General features: G+C 37.2%; 1 protein-coding gene and 1 pseudogene across 1 annotated transcript; both read right to left on the bottom strand.

The window, feature by feature from the left end:
- Window positions 1-4,314, bottom strand: part of LOC137650883 (neuronal acetylcholine receptor subunit alpha-10-like) — a 56,089-nt pseudogene extending 51,775 nt beyond the window's left edge.
- A 781-nt stretch (window positions 4,315-5,095) lies between these two features.
- On the bottom strand, window positions 5,096-9,928 carry LOC137650882 (uncharacterized). Its single transcript, XM_068384032.1, has 2 exons — window positions 9,412-9,928; window positions 5,096-5,781 (listed from the first exon to the last, which is right to left on the bottom strand). Exons 1-2 carry the CDS (start codon window positions 9,926-9,928, stop codon window positions 5,096-5,098), a joined length of 1,203 nt encoding a protein of 400 aa, XP_068240133.1.
- Between the last annotated feature and the right edge of the window lie 2,579 nt (window positions 9,929-12,507).

Genomic DNA, 12,507 nt, shown 5'->3' with positions numbered 1-12,507 from the left:
ATTCATACATTACAAACTTTGGTAGCCCACTAAATTACCTTTTCATTACCAAATTGCAGAATATCCCTGTACTTATACTAATTATGCCCTGTAACCATAAACCTTTTAATTGTCCTAAGGCTTTCAATTTCAAATATATAATTTACAGATACTTCCACGAAAACATTTCCACTAACGTGAAATCCTCCGGTGACTTCAAGTCATATAATTTCAACAGTTCTTCAATAAATGCACTGCAATAACACTATTAAAACGTCTCTTTATTTTATTGTTGCAATCTAACGTCCATTTCCTCATTAACTTGCCATACTGCAATGACCTCGCCTCGAAAACAAGTCTTTATTTTTCTTTTAACTCGCTCAATCTCTTGCTAAAATTCATCCTTTCAATGCCATCACCCCAATTATTTTCCCCTTTCACATTGTCCCTGTCTACTTTATTCTTCAAAAGCATCACCCATACAATTGCCTTCCCTATTTCTCTTTACTCGACTCTCATTTGCTCATAGCTTTCACCATATATCACTTTTCAAATTTCACTGAGATGTGAAGTAAGCTCCCTCTTAAATGGCCAATCAACAGTACCCTCTACTTTCTATGTAGATATTCTAATTGACATTTTCTTTGATGTTATTCTCCTGCTGACGTCTTATCTAAATCATGCCGATGTCTTGCAGCGAATGTTTGTGCGTTAAATAGGCTGATATAAGTCTCTTTTTACAGTTTATTTATGAAATATCTATTTTAATGTTGTTACTGTTCATAAAATATGTTATTCTAATTGCAATTTACTTCACTTGTAGTTTATTCATTTCTTTATTTCATTTCCTCATTAGGTTATTTTCCCTGTTGGAGCCCTTTTCCAACTAGGGTTGTGGCTTAACAAATTATAATAATAATAATAGTAATAATAATAATAATGATAATAATAATAATAATAATAATAATAATAATAATAATAATAATAATAATAACAATAATAATAATAATAATAATAATGTTGTTGACATCATATCTAAATCTTGCTGTCTTACCTAAATCTGGCAATATTAAATATTTTCAAAGTTAATCTATTCCTTCTTTCAATATAAAACTCAACCTATGTCTTGTCGCTCTCTTTTCCTTGGATCTACTTAAGGATCAAGCATTGGAATTCCAGTCCAATCAAAGTCAATAGAAGAAAGAAAAATCCACAGTCCACTGCTCTCTAAGTAGAAAAGTTTCATCAAGAACAAATCAATATTGTACTGTTTTGAAAGCTTGTCTTAAATAATTCAAACACACATCAGTGTCTTTTTTGAGAACACAAATGTTAGGAATATACCACCGTAAGCTTAAATGGATGTGGAAACGTGAACTAAAATAGGCTAAAACGTTTAACTTTTAATAACAATACTAAAATTCACCTAAGACGACTACTAACAAATTATTCAAGAAAACTGGAAAATGTAGCGCACTAACACTGTGATCCAAAAATGATGATATGAGAAGGAAGGACAGCACATTTAAGAAACATAAGTATCTCGAAAGTTTACTTCTATTTGGGTTAGTCCATCTTTTCAACTAGATAATAGATCATCTATTTTCAATACATAGTTTATAATACCAAATTTTTTTTCTTCTAAAAAATTAATAAAGACATACAGCATTACTTACCACATCGATGATGCTGTGGAGGGACAAGCCGAAGACAACGCTGAGGGCTTCGGACGAGTTTTTGGCAGGCCTGACTGAGGGGTCGTAATTGGCCATAAGATATCAGGTCAGTCGGTACTCTTGCTCGTCGCCCAAAATCACTGTTAAGGAAAAAAGGGCAGTGAAAACAGGAAGGTACTCAGATCTAGATGAATAGTAAGATATTTGATAATAATAATAATAATAATAATAATAATAATAATAATAATAATAATAATAATAATAATAATAATAATAATAATAAAAATAATAATAATATACAAATCACATACATATACATATATACACGCATATATATATATATATATATATATATATATATATATATATATATATATATATATATATATATATATATATATATATATATATACGTCAGATCAGTCCATAACATATTAATTGGTATTATCTGAGCAATGTTGGCCAAGTCATTACAAATTGTTAGGTCATTAATGAACTGTCTTGAGATACATTATCTAAATCTTGATGTCGTCTTAACTAAATCTTGCTGTTGTTTTATCTATTTTGGCAATATGCTTAATATAAGGTAGAAATTTAATTCTCTTTGAGCACGATATTGTTTTGATTTTCATCCATATTGACTCATCAGGGATAATTTGAATTAAATGCTATTCTAACAATTGCGTCACCGGTTGGGTCGGGAAGCAGGGGAAAACTCGCTTGTTGTGGAACCCTTAGGGAAGGAAGTTCTCCCTGAATTACAGATGAATCTTAACACTTGAGGCAAATGGCCATCGCTTTATTGTTCCTGTTGGATGCTGGTGAATAAAACAGATTTTCGTGCTTATATAATAACCACTAATTTTGATATGTTGGGATCCAGTTTCACTCTTCGTACAAATTTTGCTGGAATGCATCGAGGCTTAAGATTTTGGATGTGGTACGGTTGGATACAGGAATAGATGGCACACCTTGCTCCGAAGAAGTGTACCCTGTCACACCCTTAATTTATGATGATTAACCAAAAAGCTAGTGTAGCGAGGGCTGACAAAGGTGGTGTGCTGGGCTAAACTCAGAAACTAGCAGCACAGTAAGGGTGTGGCTGGGTGCGCTTCCTTAGTGAGGTGTACTAGCAATTCATGTGTCCAACTGTACATTACATCAGAAACGTTTGATGAAAGTTTTTACGAGAAGAACGCTGGATTTTTAGGTACTTCCTGTGACCAGTAGGCCTATGTAAGAAACTGGAATGGACAAACAATGACCGAGTCTGGCGTATAGTATGAGAAGAACGGAAGAGGTAAAATAACACAAATACCCAAGTCCAGCTTTTTTTTTTCTTTCTTTTTTTTGGTTTCAAATGGATTTATGAATTAGGGCCAAAATGCCAGACACTGGGGCTTAATAGAACATTCGGCGCATATTTGCAACGAAGTAGGAGGATCTGCAGCATGTCGATGAAGTAGAATTCAAGAGGTTGGACAGCAAAATGAAAGAAACTAAACAGAAACGAACGTATAGGAGAAGGCTAGAAAATGAGTCCAGCTAGGAAGCTGAAAGAACACTGCAGAGAAATTTCATTAATGCTCACAGTGCACCCACCTCTGGGGGATGATTTGGTTTAAACTGAATGCAATGGAAGGAAATTCTTTAATGATAGACGCATAAGGCCGACAAAGGGTTCCCAAAAAGGAAAATGAATATTTCATATAATGGGAATCTTTGAAGAATGTGAGCCTTGGTTTGGCGACAGAAAAAGCTGTGCGGGGTCCTAAACTGTAAAAAAAAGTTTTAGGAACAGCTTTCAACTGTAAAAAAAATGTTTGAGGAAGAGATTGTAACTGTAAAAAAGTTTGAGGAAGAGATTGCAACTTTTAAAAAACGTTCGAGAAAGAGATTGCAACGAAAAAAACAAACGTTTGAGGAAGAGATTGCAACTGCCAAAAAAACGTTCGAGGAAGATATTGCAACTGTAAAAAACGTTTGAGGAAGAGATTGCAACTGTAAAAACAGTTTGAGGAAGAGATTGTAACTGTAAAAAAGGTTTGAGGAAGAGATTGCAACTGCAAAAGAAAAAGTTTGAGGAAGAGATTGTAACTGAAAAAACCTTTGATGAAGAGATGGCAACATAAAAAAAAAAGGTTTGAGGAAGAGATTGCAACTGTAAAAAAAGTTTGAGGAAGAGACTGCAACTGCAACTGCAAAAAAAAAAAAATAAAAAATAAAAAAAAATAAAAAAAAAAAAAACCCTTTGAGGAAGAGATTGCAACTGTAAAAAACGTTTCAGGAAAAGATTGCAACTGCAAAAAACGTTAGATGAAGAGATTGCAACTGTAAACAAAACGTTTAAGGAAGAGATTGTATCTGTAAAAAAACGTTTGAGGAAGAGATTGCAACTTTTGTAGTTGAAACTCACCTTACCAATTCCCTCTGTGGTAGTAATGGACGACCTTCGAGTTGCAACTCACCAACCAATGAGGAGAATAGCAAGAAAGGACCCACACCACGAATTCACAGCCTCAGGGCCCCGGGGCAATCACCCTACCTGGACAATAGCTACCTGACAACCCCTCAAGGTGTGAACGATCTGTTTCCCTCGTCACAACGGCATTGTTTTTTCCGACAACTCCTACAGGTGTAAACAATCTAACTACCTCATAACTGTGGCAGTGTTTTCCAAGGTATATTACAAACAAAAATCGTTAATTACATTAATCACACAACACGCCCACCTGATCTTAAGATCAACACGCATCATACATACATACATACATACATACATACACACACACACACACACAGCACAAGACTTAATCAGAAACATAATCAGCCATCCATACAGGTGGTTTTCTATTCCTCTGTGGACGCTGATTTTCTCCCATTTCTCTTTGAACACTTACTTGTGGTTCCACTGATTCTTCAGAGATTGAATCATCACTTGACATTTCACTTGAGCCATCAGATAGGGAAGCTGGAACTATAACTGGTCGCACATCCAACACATGCCTTGGCATTCCATCAACGGAAATGTTGTTTGAAGAGTTCACATGAGTGACAATCTCTTTACGCCATTGAGTAGTACAATGGGCGTTTGGGGGCTTCACCCACACTTCCTCTCCCATCTTGATTAAAAGGGGCTTGTCTTGCCTGGTATCTGTTCCATTGGGGACTACTGAAGGATACCTCCACTCATATCTGTATACCGAAAGTTGTGGAACAGACGATTCAACTTGTCCAGATCTTGGTGTGCTGTTGTACCAAAACACTGCTTCTATAGGACTAATTCCTCCTCTCTCTGCAATAGCCTTGATGGTCCTATGATGTCTTTCAACTATTCCATTTCCTCCTGGTCGATAAGCAGCCCGAAACACCCTAACAGTGTTCCAACGAGACAACATATCTCCTAAACACTGCAACCTAAACGCTGTACTATTATCCAGTTATAGTTCATCAAATGGCCCTCTTTCCAAAAAGATGCTATTCAACTCGGCAGATATTTCTTGAGCATCTTCTCTCTTTAGCTGCCTCCATATTGCAAAACGACCTGGACCACAATCCACCACTGGTAAATAGGGTACCTGTCTGTAATGAGTAACATCAATAGCTAGGCGCTGCCAGTTTCTTTCAACACTTAATTCGCCTCCTTTGTGCATCACAGGCGCAGGATCAATGGACTGACAACGATCACAACACTGAACTACCTTCTTCACACATTCTCTGGAAACTTGAGGATCCAACTTTTTAGCTAAATATAGTGTTCTGTCAATTCCCATATGGTGTTTACTATGCAACTCTGTTATATCAACTACAGCACCTGCACAGAGATGTGCATGTTCAACTTTACTGCTCACCAACCAATTCTTCTTGACTCTTGTCAAAATATCAGCTTTATTCTTCTCTGAAGGCACCATCTGAACAACGATATTCAAACCAAACTCAGTAATCAATTCCTTCAATGTACCCAAGCGTCTTTTGATTATCATCTCAGCAGCTCCTTTTGTGTGGACACGCTTCTCAGCACTGACTATAAATTTCAACCATGCCCCCACGGTTGCAGAGACAGTCCTCACCTCTATCGACTCTAAACCCCATCTAATGGCTAAATTTACTCCTTTCAAAACAGCTTCTAGTTCGGCAACATTGATGTGGTTGAAATCGTCCTTTTATCTAAGACAAGCAGCATCCTCAGCAATTTTGCCATTTATCTCCAAAACTACACCCATAGCAATTTTGCTGGCATCACACCACACAACACCATGCTTTACACTCGGGACACACCAGTTTCCTCTCACAGGATCATCTAACTTTACTATCTCAATTACTTCTTTAACCATCATCATGGACTGTTCACCAACAGGATCCTCCCAACGTGCTCCTGAGGCGTTTCTCTTATTATTATTATTATTATTACTATCCAAGCTACAACCCTAGTTAGAAAAGCAAGATGCTATAAACCCAGGGGCTCCAACAGGGAAAAATAGCCCAGTGAGGAAAGGAAAAAAGGAAATAAATAAATGAAGAGAACAAATTAACAATAAATCATTCTAAAAAAAGTAACCACGTCAAAACAGACATGTAATATATAAACTATTAACAACATCAAAAACAAATATGTCATAAATAAACTTTAAAAAGACTCATGTCCGCCTGGTCAACAAAAAAGCATTTGCTCCAACTTTGAACTTTTGAAGTTCTACTGATTCAACTACCCGATTAGGAAGATCATTCCACAACTTGGTAACAGCTGGAATAAAACTTCTAGAGTGCTGCGTAGTATTGAGCCTCATTATGGAGAAGGCCTGGCTATTAGAATTAACTGCCTGCCTAGTATTACGAATAGGATAGAATTGTCTAGGGAGATCTGAATGTAAAGGATGGTCAGAGTTATGAAAAATCTTATGCAACATGCACAATAAACTAATTGAACGATGGTGTCAGAGATTAATATCTAGATCAGGAATAAGAAATTTAATAGACCGTAAGTTTCTGTCCAACAAATTAAGATGAGAATCAGCAGCTGAACACCGGACAGAAGAACAATACTCAAAACAAGGTAGAATGAAAGAATTAAAACATTTCTTCAGAATAGATTGATCACCAAAAGTCTTGAAAGACTTTCTCAATAAGCCTATTTTTTGTGCAATTGAAGAAGACACAGACCTTATATGTTTCTCAAAAGTAAATTTGCTGTTGAGAATCACACCTAAAATTTTGAAAGAGTCATATAAATTTAAAGAAACATTATCAATACTGAGATCCGGATGTTGAGGAGCCACCGTCCTTGACCTACTTACAATCATACTTTGAGTTTTGTTAGGATTCAACTTCATGCCCCATAATTTGCACCATGCACTAATTCTAGCTAAATCTCTATTAAGGGATTCACCAAACCCAGATCTACATTCAGGGGATGGAATTGATGCAAAGAGAGTAGCATCATCTGCATATGCAACAAGCTTGTTTTCTAGGCCAAACCACATGTCATGTGTATATAGTATGAAAAGTAATGGGCCAAGAACACTACCCTGTGGAACACCGGATATCACATTCCTATAATCACTATGGTACCCATCAACAACAACTCTTTGAGATCTATTACTTAAAAAATCAATAATAATGCTAAGAAACGACCCACCCACTCCCAACTGTTTTAGTTTGAAAACAAGGGCCTCATGATTAACACGGTCAAAGGCAGCACTAAAATCAAGGCCAATCATACGAACTTCCTGACCACAATAGAGGGATTTATGTACAGCATTGGAGATTGTAAGAAGGGCATCACATGCTCCAAGGCCTTTACGAAAACCAAATTGCAAACTAGGGAGTAGATGATTACCTTCAGCAAACCTATTAAGACGTTTTGCCAGAAGACGTTCAAAAACTTTTGATAATATGGGAGTTATGGAAACTGGGCGGTAATCAGTGGGACTTGAGCTACCACAAACACATTTACATAGAGGAGTAACATTACCAATTCTCCAACAAGTGCTAAAAGCTCCTCTCCTTGCTAACTTGCGCAAAATAACAGATAACTTTGGAGCTAAGAAAACTGCTGTCTTTATAAAAATCAAAGGAAAAATACCATTTGGGTCTACTCCTCCATAAGCATCAAGGTCCACCAACAGAGCTTTAATCTCACGAGATCAAAAAGCTAAACTAGTTAGTTTAGTCTCAGGAAAACAGGAATGAGGAAGTTCAAGTTTTTCATTACTCTGTTTACTGTCAAAAACATCAGCCAAAAGGGTTGCCTTTTCCTTTGGACAGTGAGTGACTGAGCTATTTGGTTTAAGTAAAGGAGGAACTGTTGCATCTACACCAAAGAGTGCAGATTTAAGGGTAGACCACCATTTATGTTCCTGAGTTGTACCAGAAAGTGTTTCTTTTATGGTTAAATTGTACTCCTTTTCAGTTGAGGCATAAACTCTCTGAGCAAAATCTGATCTGTTACTCTTCCAAAGGTGATAGGCCTCCTGCTTCTCCAAATAAGCACGTCTACAATCATCATTGAACCACGGTTTGTCATTTACTCGGTACCTTAGCACACGAGAAGGGATACGCCTATCAATTATGTTGACTAGATTCTCATTCAAAGGGACAACAGGATCTACACTATTATATAATTGTGACCAATTCAAGCACAAAAGATCATGTAAAATCCCATTCCAGTCTGCTTGGGATTTCATATAAATTTTACAAGAATATGATATATCAGGGACAGGCTGCTCAGTCTTCACTAATAATGAAATCAAGGCATGATCAGATGTCCCGACTGGAGAACCAACCTTACTAGTTATAACGCCAGGGGAGTCAGTGTATACGAGGTCCAAGCAATTACCAGACCTGTGAGTAGCTTCATTTATGATTTGCTCACAGCCTGATTCAGAGGCAAAGTCTAAAGCTCTTAAGCCATGGCGATCAGTAGGAGAGATAGAACTTAACCACTCCCTATGGTGAGCATTAAAATCACCAACAAAGACAAAAGAAGCGTTTCTATCATCTTCTTGTAACTTAGCCATAATAGTAAGAAGACAATCGAAGATAGAATCATCCATGTCTGGATTCCGGTAGATCGAACACAAATAAAAGTTGTTATGCCTGCCACAAACTTTTATTACCTGAATCTCATGACATCCACATTGATAGCAGGACTTATGAGAAGCAGGGTACTCGGTCCTAATATACACCGCCATTTCCCTGGCCCTAGGGATGGCATCACTTTTCAACATTATTGGCTTCTTAAAACCAGTTATAAGGAGCTCAGATGAGTGCCTCATATAAGAAACCAAAGTTTCTGAGCACAAAAGAATATCATACTGTCTGGACGCAACTGTAAGGTCTTGGATATTTGCATGAAGACCACGAATATTGCAATACAGAAGACGACATTGACGAAATCTAGGACATACTGGTCCCGGATTTCGCTCAATGTCTCCAGGCAGCATAAGAATTAATAGAAATAAAAAAAGAGACATCATACTTAAAAACCAGATTAACAAGAATTATAACAAAAACATTATGTACAGAATTATAAATAAAGTGATTGATGATACCCATAGACTATAGTAAAAAGTCGGTAAAACTGGTCAACATGGAGGAGCTGATACACCATGCAAGGCTAAATACCCTCCAGGATAGCCACTTCAACTTAATGTAGCTACATTCAATTCTTAACCTTCCAGCTATGGGATAATGACCCACTAATGTATCACAAACTGAAAACAATTCCCTCCTTGTAAGCATATCTGCAACTTATTACCTCTCTGGAACATCAACTCTCCTCCAACTCTTTGCAGTAGCAATCCTAAAGCAGCACCTCCATTGAGCGACTCATGGGACTTTGTTATCAACCCAAAGGTATTCAAATGTCTAATCACCTCATCAGCAGAAGCTATCGATTCTTTCACAAGAATGTCTTCTATATATGAACTGGTTGCTCTCTCTATTTTTTCATCCTTACCTAATACAGTCTTTAGTATCCTAGACATAATCCGTGGTGCCGAATTCAACCCGAATCCCAATCTTGTAAGGCAAAAAGTCTGTCCCTTATAGTTCACTAGTTGATATGGCCAAAATTTTTTGTCAACACTCAACTGTAGGTAGGCCGACTTCAAATCCACAACAGACACATTCTCACCTGTCTGTCGCCATTTTCGCAGTGTCTCACTGCATACATCAGTCACATCATCACCAGTGTGACACTTGACATTCACATTAAGTTCCCAAAAATCAAGCACTGGTGTCACCTTGTTCTTTGTTGGCTGTTCCACTGCCATTAGAGGAATGATACCAACGTCAACCTTTCTTTCCATGGAACTAAAATACCTTCGGCAATCCACCTGTCCACTTCCTTCTCAAATTCTTCCTTCTTCCAACCATCAAGCTTTTTATCATAACAGCTTACTTTATTCTTCAGTTTCACAGTTTCATTATTTTCCCAAAACCACCTGACTGTCCATTTCTGTCCATCAAACCTAGTATGAAAGTCTGGATCTTCAATTACAACTGTTGAACTATTGTTATCCCTCTCACCACCAAGTCTATGCTTAATTTCTTGACCAACTGAAGCAACACCAAAAGCACCAAAACATACCTTTCCTTGGGTCACTGTGACACCTCCCAATTGGTCAATAACATCAACTCCTAACACCACATCAACGCCATTAACCATTTAATTCGACACTACAGCCCTCACTGTCACACATTTACCGCTCACACCCAGCTCCACACAATCTGCAACTTTACACTTAATATGACTCCCATCAAAAGCACTGATGTACACTTCTCCTTTACAGCGAGGCACAAATTTAGAATGTACCACAGATGTAGAGCAGCCAGTATCTACAAGACCCTTTGCAGTCAAATTACCAATCCAAACATCAATTATAGGCAATGTATCAAGGTGCACCTTTTTATCATCAAAAGGGAGGCTACAGGCGCAGTAGTCACCCCTTACTCGTTTTCCGCAACCTGTTCCTGACAACGACTGGCCATATGACCAATTTTATTACACCTAAAACACCTCACCTGGGTCTCTTTACAGTCTTTTATCATATGAGGGCCACCACATCGGAAACACTGACCCCTAAACTGGAAAGGCCTAGCCCTATTCTCATGTTTTGCACCACCTCCTTCTCCACCCTTTCTGACAGTTACAGCTACCACACCACCTTGCTGTTTAGATGACAAAATCCTAGCATGGCTAATCAATTCACTCATTGCCATTGTCATCAGATTTGGCAATTGCTGTAAAGCAACACTAATATTATCTGGAAAACCATTAACAAACGTTAGTTTCACAACATTTTCTAAACCAACCTTATCAAACTTAGCTAAACCCGCCAACCTCCTAATCTCATTAGCATACACATCAACTGGTTCTCCCATCCACTTCAATTGAACAAGTTTTCCAAAAGCAGAGAATGGATCATCAGAAAAGGCTACTTTCAATTTTTCTTGAATTTTTGTTGCACATTCTTGGTCTTCATCACCCATCTTCAAATAAAGTGCTAGAGCATCACCCTCCAGATACAAAGGAATAAAAGTGGCTAAGTCTACTATTTTCTGTAGTTTAGCCACTAAGGTCACCTTCTTCAACCATGACACAACCTCTCCTTCACCGGTGAATGGCTTAATTATGTCCATTGTAATCTTAGATGCCATACTTTCTTGGAATAGGCCTAGATAGCTTGTAGTTAAAACTCACCTTACAAGTTCCCTCTGTGGTAGTAATGGACGACCTTCGAGTTGCAACTCACCAACCAATGAGGAGAATAGCAAGAAAGGACCCACACCACGAGTTCACAACCTCAGAGCCCCGGGGCAATCACCCTACCTGGACAACCCCTCAAGGTGTGAACGATCTGTTTCCCTCGTCACAACGGCATTGTTTTTTCCGACAACTCCTACAGGTGTAAACATTCTAACCACCTCATAACTGTGGCAGTGTTTTCTAAGGTATATTACAAACAAAAATCGTTAATTACATTAATCACACAACAACTTTAAAAAAAAAAAAAGTTTGAGGAAAGGATTGCAACTGTAAAAAAACGTTTGAGGAAGAGACTGCAACTGCAAAAAAAAAACGTTTGGGGAAAAGATTGCAACTGTAAAATAAAAACGTTTAAGGAAGAGATTGTATGATACGTAAATTTGGAGATACTGGATTGAATAAGGTGGAAAGAGGTTTAGAAAGATTTGATTGATATAAAAATGGAGAGACAAAGGAAGAATTTATGAAACTATATATAGAATAAAAAAATATTACATTTTGTGTTAATACATAGCATGTGTCCGGATTAGTTATCAATGTAACGGTAAGCGAAAGAAAATGGAAAATGGGAGGTGGTTTTCAGTTCAATATTTTGAAAGTCGCCAACAGTTTTAAATTGAATAGTAAGAGTTCAGTAATTGGGTATGAATGGATGGTTCAAGGCTTGATGATGAAATATGGTTTGGTGAAGCAGAAATGGGCGTTAATTTTAGTTGTAATTGCAAGAAAGAGACGAATACCACGTAGACGTAAAATATAGACATTGCTGTATATTTAAAAGGAATTTGAGCAAAAACTCTCCGTCTAAACAAATTTCTTATTGAAAAGAGTTAAATATAGAAAGAAAGGTTGATAAGAAATGTTTACAGAGGCAAATGGAGCAATGATGTCTGCCGTGAACAATATCATGCGTCAATGGAGCAAGGATTCTGAAGAGTTGTATACCAGACAGGAAAAAAGAGTAAAATAGTTTTATCTATTTAAAAATATAAACATAAAAGATAGTTGAAAACATAAACATTTAAAGGTTATAAAAAAACACTAAAGATAAATGAATTAAAAGTGACATTGTAGTGTTGTTAT

This window comes from Palaemon carinicauda, chromosome 12 (assembly GCF_036898095.1).
Source record: "Palaemon carinicauda isolate YSFRI2023 chromosome 12, ASM3689809v2, whole genome shotgun sequence".
Lineage (NCBI taxonomy): Eukaryota > Metazoa > Arthropoda > Malacostraca > Decapoda > Palaemonidae > Palaemon > Palaemon carinicauda.
This window is presented reverse-complemented; position numbering and strand designations above follow the sequence as displayed.

What these genes read in the sequence shown, in the direction of transcription:
- LOC137650882 (XM_068384032.1), bottom strand. Translation starts at nt 9,928, where the DNA reads ATGGCAGTGGAACAGCCAACAAAGAACAAGGTGACACCAGTGCTTGAT. An exon ending in AGAGTTGATGTTCCAGAGAG is followed by an intron (nt 5,782 to 9,411) that starts GTAATAAGTTGC and finishes TTGCCGAACTAG; the next exon opens with AAGCTGTTTTGAAAGGAGTA.